The 19,445-nt window shown below is 38.6% G+C and overlaps 3 protein-coding genes across 4 annotated transcripts; 1 reads left to right on the top strand and 2 right to left on the bottom strand.

Annotated features, from left to right (window-relative positions):
* Window positions 1-303: 303 nt before the first annotated feature.
* On the bottom strand, window positions 304-2,462 carry LOC6628869 (signal transducer and activator of transcription B). Its single transcript, XM_002052299.4, has 2 exons — window positions 2,309-2,462; window positions 304-2,258 (listed from the first exon to the last, which is right to left on the bottom strand). Exons 1-2 carry the CDS (start codon window positions 2,372-2,374, stop codon window positions 1,125-1,127), a joined length of 1,200 nt encoding a protein of 399 aa, XP_002052335.2. The 5' UTR covers window positions 2,375-2,462; the 3' UTR covers window positions 304-1,124.
* Window positions 2,463-14,415: 11,953 nt separating this feature from the next.
* On the top strand, window positions 14,416-15,668 carry LOC6628870 (Golgi-associated plant pathogenesis-related protein 1). 2 transcript variants are annotated; one of them, XM_002052300.4, is made up of 4 exons: window positions 14,416-14,573; window positions 15,010-15,117; window positions 15,191-15,417; window positions 15,500-15,668. In XM_002052300.4, exons 1-4 carry the CDS (start codon window positions 14,559-14,561, stop codon window positions 15,588-15,590), a joined length of 441 nt encoding a protein of 146 aa, XP_002052336.1. In that variant the 5' UTR covers window positions 14,416-14,558; the 3' UTR covers window positions 15,591-15,668. The 2 variants fall into 2 exon arrangements, with proteins under 2 accessions (XP_002052336.1, XP_070064867.1); XM_070208766.1 differs by having other exon boundaries at window positions 14,433-14,666.
* Window positions 14,459-19,431, bottom strand: LOC6628871 (MKRN2 opposite strand protein). Its single transcript, XM_032438054.2, has 3 exons — window positions 19,031-19,431; window positions 18,219-18,405; window positions 14,459-18,096 (listed from the first exon to the last, which is right to left on the bottom strand). The coding sequence occupies exons 1-3, from the start codon at window positions 19,339-19,341 to the stop codon at window positions 17,713-17,715; spliced, it is 882 nt and encodes a 293-aa protein (XP_032293945.1). The 5' UTR covers window positions 19,342-19,431; the 3' UTR covers window positions 14,459-17,712.
* Between the last annotated feature and the right edge of the window lie 14 nt (window positions 19,432-19,445).

The following is a 19,445-nucleotide window of genomic DNA, read 5'->3' as shown; positions in this document are numbered from 1 at the left end:
GCAAAATTAGTTAAAATGCCGAGGCTCTCCACCAGAGTCCACAAGTTTCATTGATTCCAGATTTGAATACGCTTTATATTACCAAAGGCCAGTTTGATTACAAAGACAAAGCACCAAGCTTTCAAGACAAAAGTTTACCTAAATACGCATATCGTTACCAAGTTAAAAATCTTAACAAAACTTGGCTTGAAGAAAATTCATTGTTCTCCTCATAATCCGTAAGTCATAGTTCCAACGGGTCTTAATCCATGATTTTAAATGTATAAAATGATCGTGTGCATAACATAGCTCCGCAAGAACAAATATTTTGTATAACAATTTATTTGTATAATTATTATAATTATTTTATGTCGTGGTTAGCATAAAATTATTGTTACCACTGGAGTCGATAAATACATGTTCCTAAATACAAATCAATTTAACTATATCAATGGATACAGTTTATTATGCTCAGTCCACTCGACTTCACTGACAGTCTTGAGCTCGAGGTAGGCCTGCTTGGCTAGCCAGTGAAATAAGGGACTGTTCCATTGTGTCTGCGTGGACCAGAGTTCCCTGTTTGAAGGATTGGCCGTTGTTCGAATACGGCTGTAACGAGACCACAAATAGACCATGCTGCGCATCTTGTAGACCCACAAGTGATTCGGTATGTATCGTATGATATCCTGCAATTGGCACATATGTTCCGAATCCAATTTCTCCAAGAAGCACACGTTCGTCAATTCAAAAATGGTGCCCATTATCGATTGAAAATTCGTCTTGTTCAACTCCAATGCCAAATGAGCTGAGTGCATTAGTTGCCTTATCGACTCCGGTTTGTCATAACTCATTTTAATGTGCAGAAATGAATATCTTAAATTAATGCCTTTAAAGTAATCGAGCTCTTTATCGATGCCCGCCTCACACCACTTGAAGTCTTTCCACCAAATATCCCAGCTTCTGTAGTTCATGTTGCGGTATATATCCGTCCACTCATCGCGGAGGCCCTGACGAAATCGCTTGGCTGCACCGCGACTATAGTTTAAAGATAGTATCGGGCTTTTCCGAACTGGTGACTCTGGAGGCACTGCCTCCTTTCCACCAATAATACTGCAGTGCTTACGTCGAAAGAACTTAATCGCATATTACGTGCTCTCTGGCTGCGGTAACGGCTTCCAGTTGCTGTGAAGGTAGGGCATTTCAAAGTCGCCTATTTGAAATATTTGATCCACTTGCGTCATAATGCGCTTCTTGTGTTTATTTTGGTCAAGTTCCCCATTGCTTGGTTCAGCAGCGCGCTTTAATACCCTGAGGCTGGGGATGCGCAAATTTCTGTTATCGATTGTATGGGCTTCCCCGTCTTGGTAAATGTTTGGAAACTGATTTGAATTAAAATTTTTATTGTTCCCAGCTTCATTTCTGCCATTAAATCGCCTGAACATGGGCTCCAATGCATTTTGAAAGTGTACATTATTTACATTTCTGAATTGAAGCTGTTCCCTGTTATTAAAATGAAATTTATCGTTGAATAAAGCAGGCAACTGACGACGGTAATTGTGGTTCACGAACGCATTGTTTTCAGAACTGTTTTTATGTTGAACGGGGCAACCTACAATATTGTTAAGCTGTTGTGGGGCAAAATCTCCTTCAATGTTTCGAAGATCTAAATCTATATTATAGTCCAAGTTTCGATAATTATTGTTATTGTTGTTGTAGTTATCGTTGGAGTTGTATGGGGTAAAACGTTTTGCCAGCTCTCCATTAAAGTTATGGTCCGAATTTCGTGAATCTACATCTAGTTCTCTTCGATGCAAGTCAGGTGGTTGAAAGTCCATTTCTTCCACAGGCGTCGAAGTCAATCTGCGTTCTGGGTAGTGGTCATTCCTGTTATCAGCAAGATATGCCAAAGGAATAGGATCACAATCTGGCGAATTTTCACGACTTGAGATCCAGTTGATGCCGCGTGGTGGTGACGGGGTTCTGGGATAGCTCGATGGGGCCGCTTGACGATGCAGTAGCTCTCGGATTTTACGTAAAACTATGGCATCCACCTCGGCCTGTCGTCTGGCGCCCAGCTGCAGGCTAAGACGTTTCCAATGCTGCTGAAAGTGGCTCAGATTGAAGTCTGGCTGCTCGAGTGTATGTATTGCTAGCTCGTGGGCACAGCTGGGGCTCAAGCCCAAATGGAATAGCCAGTCGCGTCTCTCGTTGAGCTGCACGTTGACTACATTGCCAGATTGAACACCGAAACCATTGTGCGGATTGCCAAATAGCTCTCTCTGTTGTTCAAGGAATCGAAAACTATATTCCCTCTTTTAAAGCTGCTTACCTGTCCAAAGTGCTGTGGCCGTCCGCGCATGTTGCTTCCTTCATAAAAATTGGCCCGGTGCAGCATTACGTTGAATTCTTTCCACAATATTAATGTTCTTTTTCAATTTTTACTTTTTTTTTTATCGTTCTCATCAGTTTGAAGACAAAATTAGGTTTGATGTCGCTCGAGTTTTGCTTACTGAGCACAACTGCCAGCAGTCCCTAAATGCTACGCACACTTGATAATTCCGAATTCTGTAAGCATTGAACTCGCTACATAATACAAAAAAAAAAAAAAAAACACTGAAAAGCGCGCTTATTGATAATTCGCCTGCTCAATCATACAAAAATAAGTATTTTATTTCGGGCAATAAAAAGTATTTGCGCACTTATATGTAATATGTTTATTAAATCGCGTTTAAATCCCAGCCTACATGTAAAAAGTACGATTATATTAATTATCCAATCTTTGTTATTAACTGGTATTATATTTTTGATTTGTGGAATTGATATAATAAACCATTTAATTGTAATATAATGAACCGGTTCTCAAGTTCTCAAAGACTAAGTCATTTGCTAAGTAATTTGTATTTACCTCAAATTTGAATATGTTCAATATGAACTGAATAACTTTTACGTTTTAATTTACTGCGAAATATGTATTGCATACAAAACTTATGTACTTGCACAATGTTTTAGAATTAAATAACATTCCATTCATTTTTAATTAAATGCATTTATAGACAACAATATTGGTTTACAATTAATCAATTAAATGCATAACACATTGAAGCTCATGAATGCATTGTTAGGTTAAGATATCGAAAGCAAAAAAAACACCAAAGATATTTAATATATTGGTGCCTGCAACAAAAACTGGAATTAAATTCCTTTAGATGCATTTTTTCATTTGCAATGAATCCAACTGACGGACTATCGAGCATTCCTATGCCAACTCGCTTGTTGATATTGACCAGGTAAATAAATGCTTAAAGGGGTTGGAAATGTCTCCTTCCATGCATTACGCATTCCGTAACAAACATATAATACCTTCTGCACCAATGTAATTAATCATTCTTTTAACTATATTATTTATAAATCGTATCGGCTTACGAATGCGTATACTCAAATATTTGCATTTGGAGCACTCGCAGAATTTATCGATATTTCGATTTAAGGCGTCTTTAAGAAAAATCCACAGCCGTTGATCCATTGGCCCAAATAAACTTGGCAATAATTTATTACAATCACTCAAGTCAATAGCGATGTCGATGAGGACAAAAACGTAGCACATAAAATATAAATGGATCTCAGCCTTGCTCAGCTCTGTTGGAGAGATGATACGAGTAGTGTGTGCAATATTTTAAAATTGCATCCCAGAGGATAAAAACAAGAACAAGAAAAAACGTTGCAATAAAATGTGCTACATCGACACACGTCGCAAGCGAATGGGAAAAATTGAAATGAATAAGATATAAAATGGAAACAAATACACCAAATGACCCAAAAGAATCGCACCGCCTACCTTCTCTTTGCCGCTCTTCTCACACAAGCCTCAGCTTCTCGAGCTGAATTTATGCAAGTGAAACATTTGCGAAAGCCTTGCGACTCGATAAGAGTATTTATTTGAGCTTGGCGCTGCAATGCGAGCATTCAGAAAACAGCGACACGAATTGCCAATACGAATCCTTTTGGCCGAGAGTGTAAATTGTCTATGCCGGCATGCGGCTCACGCGGCGTATGTGGAATGTGGAAAGTTGCTTTTCTTTTGGTCTTATTTCGTTTGTGTGTCTGATACGTTCAGTGAACATGCTCCGCAATCCGCTGACTTGGCGACACGGCCACGCCCCCTACTTGCAATTAAAGCAAACAACAGCGCAAACTAATCTCGAGGGCCTCGTAAATTCCGTGGGGCATTCCTGTGGGCCACTCAGACCACACCAGAGCAGATGCCAGCATACCAGCCAGTACAACAATAAACACCGCCTGTGGCAAGCAATTGAAACTATGCACCAAATCTGCAAACGTTGGCGGAATCACTAAGCTGCTTTTCTAATTCCTATCCTATCCTATTCTATCCTTTCCCATCATTTCCATCCATGCCATATACTCCCCTTTCTCCATCATCCACAATTTTATGCAGCATTCTGTGCACTTTGTTTATTCTTCGCTGCGATGCCAAAGTGTGAGGGGGTTAAACGAATAAGAAGCTGGGTTAAATTTGGCTTATCGCATGTGGTATGTTGTCGGGCTTAATTTGCATATTAATTGAATGTCAAAAAAGGACCAAGAAGCACAGCTTGGGCTGACTTTCGAGTGTGTCATGTGGGAATAGAAATTGACTTGAGGCAATGCACGGTTCTAAATCAACAAAGCAAAGGTGAATACATTCAAATTATCTGTGGAATTTCAATTTGAATGGCGAGTGAGTTCCATTCAAACCAATAATAAGTAAATAAATAAATATTTGAATCTAGAATTAAATGAAATTGAATTAGTATCTTGTAGTAGGTGTGTTAAGCGCAAAGCTATTTCATCTGACTTGGGACCCCTTTAACAAACTATTTATAATTTTTTCTATCTTAAAGGGGAAGGCTGATAAGAATCTTAAGTCCATCTCCATCTGTTGTACAAGTTAACCTGTTCATTTTAAATAAAAGTAACAACAACCTATTAAATATAGGTTAATTTTAAGATTTATCATCTTTTATTATTTCACTGCGAATAAAGTACTGAACGAACAATTGATACATCTTTGAATATTTAAGGACAATGCAACCAGTTAATTGACTTTTTGAAAATGTTGTTAAATGGCTGCCAAATAAACACGACCCAAAGCCTAGATGTGGCCCATTATTACAATAAATCAGAATGATATCTATTCAGTTTTGGGTTTTCTGAGTAGAGCTAACGGGAGGTATGCATGCTCGCAACACAGTCATAAATCTTCAAGTGGCACTGCGCTCGTGTGGCTTGGCTACTCCTTTGACTAGCATTCTGACATTTTCAATGCTCGCCCGAAATGAAAATGCCGTAACCCGCTTATAACGCACTTCTAAGCCCTATCAACTCCAGCCGCAGCAGGTACCCAGGTATCCAGCATATAGAAGAAACATAATCAGGAGCCACTGCTTGGCTCTGGCTACCTTGACAACGAGCTGCTCCGACATGTTGCTGTCAGTGGAAATCGAGTTTCACTCGTTTTTCTAACTGCCGCCTCATGTCTCGTACCGAACTGCCAGCTTCTAATTGGCAGCTGCATACAGCAAGGACAATGGCACAATTGCCATCATCCAGGAGCGGGAGCAGTCGTAGGATCAGGAGCAGAAGCAGGTGCGGTAACAGAAGCTGAAAATTCAGCAGCTATATAATCAGAAGGCATTTTATATGCAGTTGTTCTCATCTGCCACTTTTACGCATTGTGGTCACCAGGTGAATGCAGTTGTGGTCATACCATGCTCAATTGTAGACAACACTGAGATAAAAAAAAAACGCCATTTTTTATTGTTACATTTTGTATTTTAGTTACATTTTTCTTAGATGAATTCTATCGAGTTCCATCAACGAAATGTTTCCAGTTGCCTACAAATTCAAAGTAATTTACTCAAATTTTATTTAATCTGCCATACAAAGACAAAACGATAGATGACATTATTTCACAGTTTGCAACAAAAATCTCGATTAATTGCCATGAAATAGATATATAAGTCAAACATATCTCCGAACTTCTTTAAGTTAATTAAATATGAACATTCTGATGCTTTATATTAACCACTCAGAAATGATTCAACTGAAATTGCGTACTTTTAGAAAAATACTGAAATGCTTGGGGGATATTGATAATGAGCATTCATTGAACATTTTCTGACATTTAACCTTATGGCGTTATACTAATGAACCCTATTGGTCTTTAAGTTCAGTTAGTTTTATGTGTGTGCCTCATTTTTGCTGAACCTTTTTTTTTCAGTGTAACTTTTGATGGTGGGCCAACTTTTGCCGCTTGGCTGCTCGGCTGGTCAACTGCAATTTACAATTTTGGACTTGGCTACTAAGTCGAGAGGCAAATATCAGACTCAGAACAAACATTCAGTCCAATTGAGTCTCTGCTCGTCTGGTTCTGGACGAGGTTCCTTTGTGCGATGTCAGTCATTAATGTTGCTCATGTGTCCTATGCTGCTGCTCCTACAGCCTATTCAGTATTGTTTAATGCTGTTGAATATACGCTTTTATAGCAACATCTGAGGTATAAATGCTCTCGTGCATGAAGTAGCCGCAGTAATATCTAAAGAGTATGAAACACAGAGTATCTCGTAGTCGAGTCTATTGTGCCTTTACTTGTTATATGTTATTTGCATATGCGGTTAGAGCTACCCTCTTCTTTCTCTCTCACCGCCACACACTCCCGTTGTCTATCTTTTGGGTCTGCTGATGCTTGTTCCATGTTCTGAATGCGCTTCTCAGTCTTAACTTTCACATAAACACAATCAAATTTTGCCTTTTGCCAACTTTTTCCATTTGCAGCTCGTACTGCAAAAGTCGAAAATTGCAATCACAGCAAATTTCTGAAATGCTACAGAATTTATTTATACCATAATTCGATGTCTCATTTTGTGGATATACGCGTACATGTTTGGCAACTGATTAGCCCAGCTGAGCTAATGCTCACATATCTCTGACTATGTGCTGGAAAATCTTGCTGAAAATTGCGAGAGCACGCCAATGTATTTATTGCCAATTTGACGCAGCCACGTTTGGTTGCCAACAGCCTTTTTGGCTTTTGGCAACATCTTTGGCGAGGCATAAGAGTTGAAACCTCAGCAGCGGCAAACAGACTGCCTGAAGAGCTAGATACGAATACAGGGACCGGGCTGTGTGGTAGGGATGAGACTGTGCCTGTCCCTGAGCCGGCAAAGACTCGTCAGAGACATCAAAGTTGCCGAGCTAAATTTCACTTCCCTTTGGCTGCATCCGAAGATATGCAAATCCTTGTCTGTCAGGCTAACTGCCTCCTGCCCCGTCCCCGCCTAACTCTTACTCTCTCATTCTGTATGTTGACGAAATGAATCGAAATGTTGGCACAGTTTGCGTCAAGTTTTGTGCATCAGGAAATTAGCACGCAAATTACCACAAGCACTGCCAAGTCCTTCTCCAACCCGCAAACTAATTGGCTAGAAATGTGTGAAAATTACATTTAACCAATTTATGGCATTGCTACGGCATAAAAATGCAGCACTTTAAACATATCTTTGCCCGTCTACGAATACAGAATCTTTAAGTACAGCTTGCAGTATACGAGTATTGCAAATATTAAGACTGCATTTCAGCAAGCCTCAGTATTGAATAAATAAAACTTTAAGCAGCTAAAAGTGACACAGTCGAGATTGCCCGACTAGCAGATGCTCTGTCCTCAAGTGGTTGTTTATCTGGGCAAAGCCGGGTAATATGCGCTATTAAATATGTTGTGCAGGCGAAATATGATATCTAACAGATTTTTATTAAATACTGCTCCAGACAATGTCTGATCAAAGTATATCACTAAGAGCCCTACCTTCAACTTTCCATTTGATGTAAAATGATTTTGAAAAAGTTTCTGTTTATTTAACCGGACTAGGTAAGTAATACCATCAATACTAGCAGCTTTCTTCAGATGTTATTAGTTTTGGTTTTAGCTTTCAAAGAGTGTACACGGACGTAGTCGATTACACTTGTGCGCGGATATGTATATGTACATATAGGATAAAACTTCGAGGGTTTTAACGCTTCAAAGCAGTCGACCGTCCAGTTTCTGCTAAAACATTTCATTCATGTTCATGGGAAAGTGCCTTTTGCAACGAGTTGAAGCGCAAAATAGTCAACGATTGTGACCTTTAAGTGAGCAGCAAATGCGATTCTAAGAAACATCCAAGGACCATTTGTGAGATAGAGAAAATTGCACATTCTGCTTCAACTGACAATCCTTTAAAAAAAAGCACAAAATGCAGCATGAAAACAAGTAAAAGCGGCTACATTAAATTGATGTTGGTTCGATGTAAATAAATGCTAAGTTTAGTCAGGATATCTTTATTAGACAACAACTTTTTCTGCTTTATTCTGGACACGATATTTAGAGACAATATATTTTGACAAACTAAAAAGAAGTCAAGCTCTTAATTTTCACTTTGATATAATATATCATTGAGAGCTCACTTGAAAGTTTACAACGAGACATCTAGCTTCATATTCGACAAGAACAGAAACATGAAAAGAACAGAGCATGTCTTCTAGAAAACTTTCTCTTCTTGTTTATTCGGTTAATAAAATAACTAAACCTCATTGAGGCTGTCAATGCTTCCTTCACATGTTATTAGCTTCGGCTTAATATAGTGCATTTTTATCATTCTGGTAATTTATGATGCTGACGAATGATTAGTAATTCCCATGTACCTTGTACATAAGGGCGTTACGTTTGTGACAAATTATCGTTTCGGACCAGGTCCGCACTCAAGTTGGCAAATTAATTTTCGGCTTACCAATCGAACTCACGCGCGGAAAAGCAGATGGCTTATGTCTTAACGTACCGAACTCCATTTACAGATGTTAAACAAGAGAACATTTCGTTTAGTATTTAAAATCTCCATGCCTGACATTCATTTTGTGATACCACCTTTAGGCATTTAACTGGCACAGCGTATTAATTTATGTATGTACTATACGGCCTGTTGGCTTTCCTGGCTTATTTAATTTAGCATAAAAGCCAAGTTCGGAAATTATGTGAGCCAGCTTTCGAAAACTTGCCCGACCTGGCTAGGCTAGTGCATAAGAGGAAAATTGGGAAGGGGGCGGCTTGATATCGCTTTAGGCCAGGGCCAGTGAGTGGGAAACGACTTGATGAACTGTAAATGAACTTTCTGTTTGAATTCGATTTAGTTTTATTGCTGAATTTCGCTCAGAACACATATCTAATAGACTCTGCCAGCAGCAACTTTAGCTTAAAAGAAATAACAAGTCGTGGCCAATTCAGGATATGCTGCTCTGCAGCTCGGACACGTGTTTGGCCATGTTATTGCATTGTGTGTACAGATTGTTCGAGTGTGCTCCAGCATATATGCAAAATGTATTCGATATCCATTTGCAGACCATATAAATTGTGAAATAAAGCACCATGAAAATGCAAATGATGATGCTCCCCCTAGCAAACAGCAACATTGTTGCAGCTGAGAGACAGCTGCGGTTAGCCAGAGTTAAGATGAGTTGAGTTACATTTAGTTCGATTGAACTGAAGGAGCAGCAAAAAGCAATATTGTATTGTTTGACAATGAGTTGAGCCAAACGATGTGCGACAAAAGACAACAAACGGTTCGAGGGAAAAATGCAAATGGAGTTCAATATTCCAGATATTTGAGAATTTTTGCTAAATTAAAGCATTGTCATAGTCCTGAATACACTGGGCTACACAATAATACCTTGCGGTAAGGCCATAACAAAACCATATGACATAGTCCGAATATAAATTCCATAGCATTAATGAAATTGTCAATGCATAAAAATGGCCTGCACTTCAATTTAGGTACAATCTATGGTACAAATTATCCCAAAAGTAAAACATTTTGGATCTAATGAGAAACTTAATCCTAAACTTGCTTTCTTCAGCTCTTTTAACCATCCAGATATGACCCGCCTCTAAACATCGTTGCTTTGTCACTATAAAAGAGCTTGTCAAAAATAAAATTACCTCTTCAATAAAGTTAACTTTTTAAATGTGCGCCTATAACTAAGTTTAATCTTATTTTGTAAAGTAAAATGCATTTGGCTTTAAGCACAAACAACATCAGACAACAATATAATAAATATTGTGAACATAAACTCATTGGCATAAATATTAGCACAATACTGGCGAATGCACTGGGTAATCGCAACAGTCCTTGAATTGAGTGCATGTTTTAACATTTAAATTGCTGCCAGCCTTAATTATAATAATCAAAATGACGCATGTACTTAATATACATATGCTGCATGTTCTGTTCCAATTCAATTTTGCAATACATTTTGAGGGGCTGACATGGCGGCAGTTTAAAGCAGCTGAGCTGATAATTAAAATATCATTAAATTGTGCGTAAAGTCTAACCTTAAACAATTTAACAGGTCGCTTTCACTATTCAAATCTTAAGTCACAAAATGAAAATAGTTAAGTAAGTCTTAAATAAGAAGGCAACCAACATTCAGACAAATCTGTGAATTATAGAAATTAATATAGAAAATCTTAAAGAGGAGTACATCAACAGTTTGACAGTCTAGCATATTGATTAAGTTTAAGTAACAAGTTCGTGAATTAAGTATATATTTAATAAGCTCTGCAAAATCGGGCCAAATGAAATTGTTTCCATCATTTCAGTCGAAATCAAGATTAATCAGTTGACCCGGAACTACAATATGAATTGTCTATACTCATAGAGTTGATCGGTAACATTTGCACTTTAAATACTTAGCATTGATTTGACTCGGCGACGACGGGTTATTTCTTCTATATTTCCATATTTATTTCAACATGCGTAAATTTTAGCTGGCTAACCAAAACGCACGGGGTCAAAAGTCGTTACGGGAAATGCCAGAATTATTATAATTGAACAGAAAAACAATTTGGTTGATAGAACAGGATGAAGCTCCAATGCATATGTCTAGCGAGAGCCTTGTTGGCTGTCTTTGCTGGCGCGCTCAGCCGTTTGTGGCTGTTGTTCCCGCCAGTCTCATTAATAATCGTAATATCCACGGCACGAGGCGGTTTCGTTATGCAAAACTGTCATGAATCAGGCGAAAATGTAATTACATTCTGCTTGATGAGCAGCGAGCTCATCATCTTCCTTGTGCCAGGTCGGGACATTTCATCTTGGATGGCACGCATAACGTGCATATAAATTTTATAATGTCGTTGCCAAGTTTGAGGACACGTAATCTAGAAGTAAATAAGTTTTCTGCCTTGTCTCGCGCAAAGTTTTACTTATGAGTCTTGAGTCAACAAAGTTTTCAGCTTGTTGTTGTCGCCATTCTGCCCATTGGGGTATAATAATGATGTTGTTATTGAATTCAACCATTAAGGATGCTTAGTACGATCGCTCAAGTATAATAAGTTGTAAAACGATAGCTGCAAGCTTCACTAAAATGCATTGAGAGCGACACTCTCTCAAGTCAAATGATGCAAATATTATATTGAAAATATTTGTATCTTTTATTCTCGTTTGTGCTGTTGCTTGCCAAATCTTTGGCCATGCACAATGGATTTCATTTTCAAAGCTGCTCAGTTCAGTATCTATCTAATAAGTCATATAATATTTATCGCCATTTCTCAGATTTCTGATTTGATAATTCCATATGACCACAATTGTGATACAATCGGCTGACTACAAATGGCAAATGTGAAAGTGGTGCAATGTCATGCCACAATTACATATTGTATAGCCCTTTTGTGTGCATGGCACAAGGTTGAACACACACCCATATGTATCGTATATTACGCGAGAAATGGGTGTGCCCGAAATGGGGCACGTAAACAAGTGATTTTCAATGTCGCAGCACTTGCTGGGGCCATATGAGTCAAATGTGGAGGAAATGAGTTTATCGAGAGTCATAGTTCTTTCTAAATGTTATTATTTAATTAAAATGGCAACCTTTATACAATAAAGGGCGTAACAACAGAAAAGCCACAGTGAAAATAAAAATGTGCATTTTTATGAGAGTCTCGCAGTGGAACAGAAATCAGAGAATCCGCCATTCAGCACAGACCTTGAGCAACACTTAGTGCGGTTGAGGGAATTCGTTTGTATCTATTCGTTGGCCCATTGTTCTATATACTTATTATCAGTTGGGTATTTGCAGCGAACTTTGTACCTGGTGGCAGACACACCGAAAGACCTCAATACCAGCGTCCGGTCCAAGCCTTTCTATGGCTGCGTAATGCACCCAATCCCCGCCAGAAGCACCCACTTTTCGACACGTTTCCAGCGCTGTCAAGCGACCATTGAAAAATCTCAACTAATGTCAAATGCTTTGTCGTCACCGTCGTCTGCCTTTTTTTTTGGCGAAAGGGACGGGGGAAAGTGGCGGGGGTTGACTTGTCATTTTTAATTTGCTTGTCGCCTACCGCCCAATGCATGGTAACAAGTGGGCGTGGTTTTTCAGCCTTAAAAGTAGAGCACAGTCCTTTTGAAAAGGATAAATGCATTGTACATTTTGATAGATTGCAGCAGAAGTAAATAGCTTCTGATTTTTCACATTCCATCAGCCAGATTGAATTCTATAACTTTACAATCCGCCCTTATTCCACTGCCATACGACCAAACCACAATCACTGTGCGCCACTGTGCCACCACAATAAGGAAGCCCCCGGGTGTTATATTCTCGGAATAATAGCGCCACTTGTTCGCAAGTGTTATTGTCAATATTTACAAAATGTACGCCTCATAAGGTGAAATTCACATTGATAAGCTAGCCCTCTGCCAAAGATAACAACTGATTTAATTATGCAAATTGGCAAAGCTGACTTAGCCGAAGTTCTAATACCCTTGCTATAAGTAGGACTTCGAAAATATGTAAAACCAAATAATATGGTTATTTACATATGAATGACATATGAATATTTACATATGCACATAATCGACATTAGCATTTTGATGAAATAATAAATATTTAATTATCATTAAAAACATTAAAATAAAAAAATTGATTTAACAATGAATAATGATGAAAAATAAAATTAGGCATTATTATAATTAAAAACAAAATAAAAACATGGATTTGATTTATAATTTATCTTATTAGTTATTAACATGGATAAAACTAGGTCACATTGAATTTTGTTTTCTTTTTCAGATGAATTTGTGAAAGTGCGCGAGAATCTCATCCCCAATTTTAAAAAGCTTTTTGGTCCTGAAAGCTAGTAAATAAATCCATTATTCATTCAAATATCAAGTCACCCCATTTTTAATGTGCTCATCGCGGAGTTCATCTAAGTTTTTGCGGAAAAATGTCGAAAGGGGAATGTAGAAAACGGACTTTTAGTGATATATTCCAGATAATTGTTTCATAATTTTTTAAAAAATATTTAGATACGTGTGGGAATGAGTTCCAAGCTGTTTTTTCATCTGATCTCAATATGGTGTACAATTTCTCACTTCCCAAAAGCTTTCGAAGCTGTGGGCCAACGAATACATCTTCTCCAATTTTTGCCATATATAAAAATGGGCAGACAGTGTTCAGATACTCTAGTGGGTTGTCTTTAGTACACTTAGCATAGATATATTATGTCTCCACGTTCACTAGAGGCGCATTCAGAAAACTAAGGTTTCCCTAATTATGTGCTTCCCGTTTTGGTCCGTCATTCCCGAAGTAATGCTCATGCCGACATTGACTCTCCCAAGGGCACCATTATGTATGATATGTTCATAAAGCCTAGTCACTGTTCCATTAGATTCATTCATGTTAACAACATAAGCTAAAGGAATATAGCCTTAAAGTTAAGAAAAAAGTCCCAGAAAGGTCTCGGCAAAGACACGTTTTACAGACAGCACGCTAATACAGACGGATGGATGAATGGATGGATATGGATTTGATGCTACTTAGTAACAAAACCAATACACCCGTTTCAGCCCGTTTTCAATGAGGCCAGAGTATACGTTAATACGAACTTGAAAGTCGTCTGCTCTACGAAGAGAATATGGCTACAAGACGACTTGGAGGTGCAGGCCGCCTTTGAAGTTAATATTGTGCCATAAAATTTTAATATCATCATAAATTTATATATCGGCTAACCCAATTATATACTCTATATTCATGTAAATAATGACTGTAACTGTAAATAGCATGTAAATATAAATTTCGAAAATAAAAAGTCGTATATTATTCATCAAAAAAGTAATCATTGCACGTCTACCTCCCATTTTATAGAGCACTCGCCAGATACCAAGTTTAAGGAAATCTATTCCAGCTAAGTCTACGTCACGTAAGTACTACAGTACAGATGTGGGGCATTGTGCGCGGATGTGCAACACACCCGCTGATAAAGCGATTAGTCAGCGGGCAAGGGAATTTGCTCGAGTTATGGGTCGGTTCTGTGGGCCTTATCAGCAAATGAGAACATAAATAAAACGCCGGAGTTGGTGGCTCAAGCCACTCAGTCTCGTTTGAATAACGGCACGAGTCTGTGACAAGTCTCGAAATAGCAAGTGCATTAGGAGCATTAATTGAATAAAAACTTTGCAAGTGCTGCCGAAACAATATTGCAAAGTATTCGAAGCAAAATGAGTGTTCAGGCTGTAAGCATACTACTAATAATAATCAGCTGTCTGAGTGGCCCAGTCATTCAAGCAATTGCCCAAGCAGGATACGCGTACGATTCCCAAGAGAGTGTAAGGATGTGGTATTGGGGCAATGTTCATATTGATAATCGCTTCCTAAATCGAATTACTTCCGGTTGGCTGTGCTAATCTCTGCTTATACATAAGAATATACATGCTCTCTGCCTGGGATAAGCTTATTTTTCCTATTTTCCACACCCTCCGAGCAAAAATTCTGTGAAAATTATATTTTATCTGCTTAAAATACCTTAAAATATAACCTTAAAAATAAGTCAATCGAATACAACTCTAATATGATCCAATATAAAACAAAAATACTTCATCCCATACTTCTCCACGCATTTGCCAATATTTGTGGTGTATTTTAAGATATATGAAAACCGATCCATTACAGTTCGAACAAGAGGTGCTTGAGGCCCACAATGCCTACAGAGCTCAGCACAATGCGCCTCCATTGCAGCTAGACGACAATCTATCCAAATTGGCCACCAACTGGGCTAAGGTACAGAGTCAACTAACGTTATGATCCACCAAAGTCTCGAGCTCTATCTAACAATTTCCCATAACCAATGCAGCATCTGCTGGCCAACAATCGCATGGAACATCGCCAGAACAGCGGATATGGAGAGAACATCTACATGGCTTCGGGTGGTAATTTGGGTGGTGCCGATGCAGTTGACTCCTGGTATCATGAGATCAATGACTACAATTGGCGTGCCCCTTCCTTTCAAATGAACACTGGCCACTTTACCCAGGTGGTTTGGAAATCCTCCAAGCGGCTAGGTGTAGGATTTGCTCGACGGTGAGCATAACAAATGGAACCTCAATTAAGATCTTCTGTCATTCCCAGCTAACCAACATTCACTTCCTACTTTATCTTGCAGTGGCAACACAATTTACGTCGTATGCAACTATGATCCACCTGGCAACTATAATAACATGTACCGTGAGAATGTCAGTCCCCCATCAAATTAGAAGAAGATTAACATCGAAAACCTTTTTGACAACGTTTGTTGAAGCTTCTCTTAATAAAAAAAAAATTATATAAAGTAATTATGCTATTTACTTACATGATATCCATCTTCCTCATCCGTGCGGCTTTCATAGGCGTTGAATTGTTGTTTAGAATAAAAAAGAAGAAAAAAAGACACAATACAATTGTCATCTTTGCTTATCTTTCGTCTCAATCTAATTACTCTCTCACTTTTTTGTTCTTTTCCTTACACACACTTAAAATTGGCTCTCATTATCAAAATGGCGATCGCTGCAACGGATTAAGAAAAATGAACAAAATCACATAACAAAATTGCAAAAAGAATTACGTATCGAAAACTTCTATGCGCTTTCATTAAGCTGACAAACAAAAAAATAGATTAAAAGAATGTGACACATTTAAATTAACAAGAATTATGCGCGACGCAGCTGTTTTCTATTATAATATATATTATTTATTATAACTTCTACAACTTGTCGCGCAATATAACTATTTTTATCGCACAGAAAAAAAGAACAAGAAAAAACTTGCGCGTAACTTGGAGCTGAGGTGCGAAATGAAACCGCGAAACTGCAGCGAGACTATTCTCTCTTATACGATTTCGATTTCATGGTGGGTTCGCAATTTAATTAACTCCCGAGGAAACATGTGCTTAGCCAGCTGGTTTGTATTTGGGCGAATTGAAAAATAGGCTTAACTTAATGGGCTTTGCACATCAAGTTGATCGTAGTTTTCGCTCGAAATCTTTATGTCACTTAGTTAGCTGTCTTAACTGTTCCAATTAAAGTCTGCTTCAAAGTGTTTGTTCTGTAATTGCACAGGGAAATTCTACCAAGACTTTGTTGGGAATAGAAATTGGTTACGCTCGTGCAGCGCCGATCGTGACTCATAGATGGTGTTATCTACATTTACGATATTCGCCATAGTGAGATTTCACAATAATTTGTCTAATTTAATTGTCTAATGAATGCACTATTGTTTATCTAGGCAATTTTATGTTACTTATACAAAAATATGATTCATATGAATGACATATAAGAGAACATTTGCGCACTTTTTTCACGATTTTTCTACACTGGTTTTTTTTTGTGGGATGATCAAAATTTTACAAGGAGAGAGATCTTCAGATTAACTAAGAGCATTTAAAGCTTAATAAAATATAGTATATAATTTATTTCGAAATCACTATTTAAAATCACATTAAATACAATTTTTTTTATTTTGCTTTTGCTCAATGAACGACAAGTAAAACCAAAAACAAAGAAAAGGTCATAGTAAGACCCCGTAAAAATTTGATGTATAAATATCATTTGCGTATTAATCAAATAAAATATTAAAATTTCTGTCCAAGCATCTGGTATTGTGAATTATACAAAGTTCTGTAAATACTGTAGGAACAAAGTAACTAAATTGAAATATGAATGAAGCATATTTAATAGTGCTGCAAATAGTGCAAATAATGAATAGTATTAACGGTATCTGCTAAACAATCGACAAACTTTATGTGTCTGTTCGTGCTATCGATAATGCAACCCACCAGAAGTCAGCAGCAATTACGTTTGTTAATTAAAGTCTAATTAAAATGTATGCTATAAAAGAATTAACTTTTAAATGTCCCCTCGTAACTATTTAACGTTTCGCTGCTTTCAACTACTTAACAATTAATAAAACCAAGTACACGAGCAGCATATCGATTTGTGCTGCAAAAGTATCGATAGTGATAATTCAAGGAATTATTTTAGATTTTTACACCAGCAAAAGGACTTAGAGGGTTGATCTGCTGAAAGACAATTGATCTGTATATACTATTATAGATGCTATGTGGCAAATGTTGCGGCAAATGGTGAATCTAGCTTTAAAAAACTAAGCATTGACAGGGACAGTTATCGTTTATCGGAAATCGTGCGCGGGAACTGGGAGAACTTATGTTCAGATCGTCGTGTTCATGCAAACAGTCAGACGGACTCGGAATATATACACATTAATGGGTCGGAGATAACATTTGCACAAAACCTTTGTGCATCATTTACCCATTTAGTCATCGATAAATTTTGCTATCGATTCCACCGATAGTGCCATCTCAATTTTTTTGTAAAGTTTCGATTACTCTTCGATGGTGCCGAGTGTTTGACGCAGATGTGAACGTGCTCCTATATTTCCGCACACAAAGTTGGTGTTGTTAGCTTTTGTGCTGGCCAATTTGAGATCTTTGCCATCAGAGACGTCCGTTTTGAAGGACCGCTGCTTGGGCTGCTGACGATGCACATGAACGCCGGCCAGGCGCAGCCGGCGATATAACGAGATGTATTTGCCAGCCGTGGTCGTTCTGGGCACAATGAACTTCTCACAGAAGCTGGTCTTGGTGCGGGCCGCCTCGCTGAGCTGGGCATAGTTGAGCGACTGCAGGAAGGCCAGCACAAAGGTATAACAGTTGTGGCTGCTCTCCTCGTAGCGTTCAATGGACCAGCGCGCTGACTGCGCGCAAATCTATCGGGGAAGAAGCAGCTTAGAGATTTGCATGCAATTCCTGTTTATCGGTACCAGAGGGACCTGAGCAGAACAGGCTACACACACACACACACACACACAGTTAGGCAAGCCACACTCACCTGTTCAAGCACCTCATCCCAGTAGTAGTGCCAGGGCTCGGGAACATCGCCCACAAGCAGTGATTGCCACCAGTCGCGGGGATTATCGTCGCGCCGATGCCGCTGAAGTCCGTCCCTATCGAATTCGACAATGTCGCCGGCGGATGTGGTCACCGCGATATGCAAATCTGTGGCGTTGCTGTAATCGCTGCGGAAACACACAAAAACGCATCAGACACATTTTGCATATTATAGATGCAAAAACGAAAAAATTCACCAAAAATTGTTAACAATTTCTGGGATTTGGGCTTACACAGCAACCTGCATCCTCCTCCATGCTAAGCCGTCCAACAAATTCGTTTGATTTTTTTCGCGCTTGTCACAACAACACAAAAACGATTTATCCACAAGCTGCAAATCTATCTAATACAAGGTATTTGCCCTATTCCAAAATATATACTACTTTTAGCTAAGTTTTTATCCATTGCCAATTTATCAACTACCAAAAGTATGCTACATATAACACAAGACTATATTATTTACGATTTTAAGGGAATTTTTATAAAAGTACACGCTGCATGTTAGCTGAAGTTTTCGAGTTCGAATTTTCAATTTCTATTAGACAGTAGACTGTACTTGACAAATTTGGAGAGTTTATCTTATACAAAAATATATTTTCCCATTTGGAAGCCTCTAATTTTCGCGCAAACAATGTTTCCACTCATCGGCGATTTCAAAGTTCCCATTTCATACGTGACATTAGCTTTAAACTTTTTTTTATAGAAATCGCTAGTTTGCCGGATCGGGCAGCCGTATGCTTATAAGGTACTTACTTGAGGAAGTCGCCCGAGGAGGGTCGCAGGACAATCGCGCAAGGATGCTGCGTGGCTCGCACAAATGGATAGGGCAATCGAAAGGGCAGCAGCATCGCAGTAATCATAGAGCTGCTGCTCCCAACTCCGGATGTGTCCGGAACCGTATGGGCATCCGCATTGAGCTGCTCATTGCAATGTGGACATGTGTGGGGCAGGACGAAGCAGAAGACTTTCACGTTGCAGTGATGAAAACACAGAATGCCCGGATCTGAGGTAATTGTGGCTTTAGATGTTCTGCTTGGTGTTGTTGTAGTTGTTGTCGCCAGCATGACTGCCTCCCGGAGAAGTTAGCTGTTCCTTGTATTGTTCAGCTTGCACCCGTATTGTTATTGATGCCCTTTGCCTATACTAGCTGTTGCTGCTGTTCCTTTGC

This window comes from Drosophila virilis, chromosome 4, assembly GCF_030788295.1.
Source record: "Drosophila virilis strain 15010-1051.87 chromosome 4, Dvir_AGI_RSII-ME, whole genome shotgun sequence".
In the NCBI taxonomy this organism is placed as follows: Eukaryota; Metazoa; Arthropoda; class Insecta; order Diptera; family Drosophilidae; genus Drosophila; species Drosophila virilis.
This window is presented reverse-complemented; position numbering and strand designations above follow the sequence as displayed.

Excerpts from the sequence above, each read along its gene's own strand:
- LOC6628870 (XM_070208766.1), top strand. The coding sequence starts at position 14,559 with ATGAGTGTTCAGGCTGTAAGCATACTACTAATAATAATCAGCTGTCTG. Across the intron at positions 15,118-15,190 it reads TGGCCACCAACTGGGCTAAG|CATCTGCTGGCCAACAATCG; the intron begins GTACAGAGTCAA and ends TAACCAATGCAG. Across the intron at positions 15,418-15,499 it reads GGTGTAGGATTTGCTCGACG|TGGCAACACAATTTACGTCG; the intron begins GTGAGCATAACA and ends TTTATCTTGCAG.
- LOC6628869 (XM_002052299.4), bottom strand. The coding sequence starts at position 2,374 with ATGCTGCACCGGGCCAATTTTTATGAAGGAAGCAACATGCGCGGACGG. Across the intron at positions 2,259-2,308 it reads GGCCACAGCACTTTGGACAG|AGAGAGCTATTTGGCAATCC; the intron begins GTAAGCAGCTTT and ends CTTGAACAACAG.
- LOC6628871 (XM_032438054.2), bottom strand. The coding sequence starts at position 19,341 with ATGCTGGCGACAACAACTACAACAACACCAAGCAGAACATCTAAAGCC. Across the intron at positions 18,406-19,030 it reads TCCTCGGGCGACTTCCTCAA|CGATTACAGCAACGCCACAG; the intron begins GTAAGTACCTTA and ends GTGTTTCCGCAG. Across the intron at positions 18,097-18,218 it reads GGGATGAGGTGCTTGAACAG|ATTTGCGCGCAGTCAGCGCG; the intron begins GTGAGTGTGGCT and ends CTTCCCCGATAG.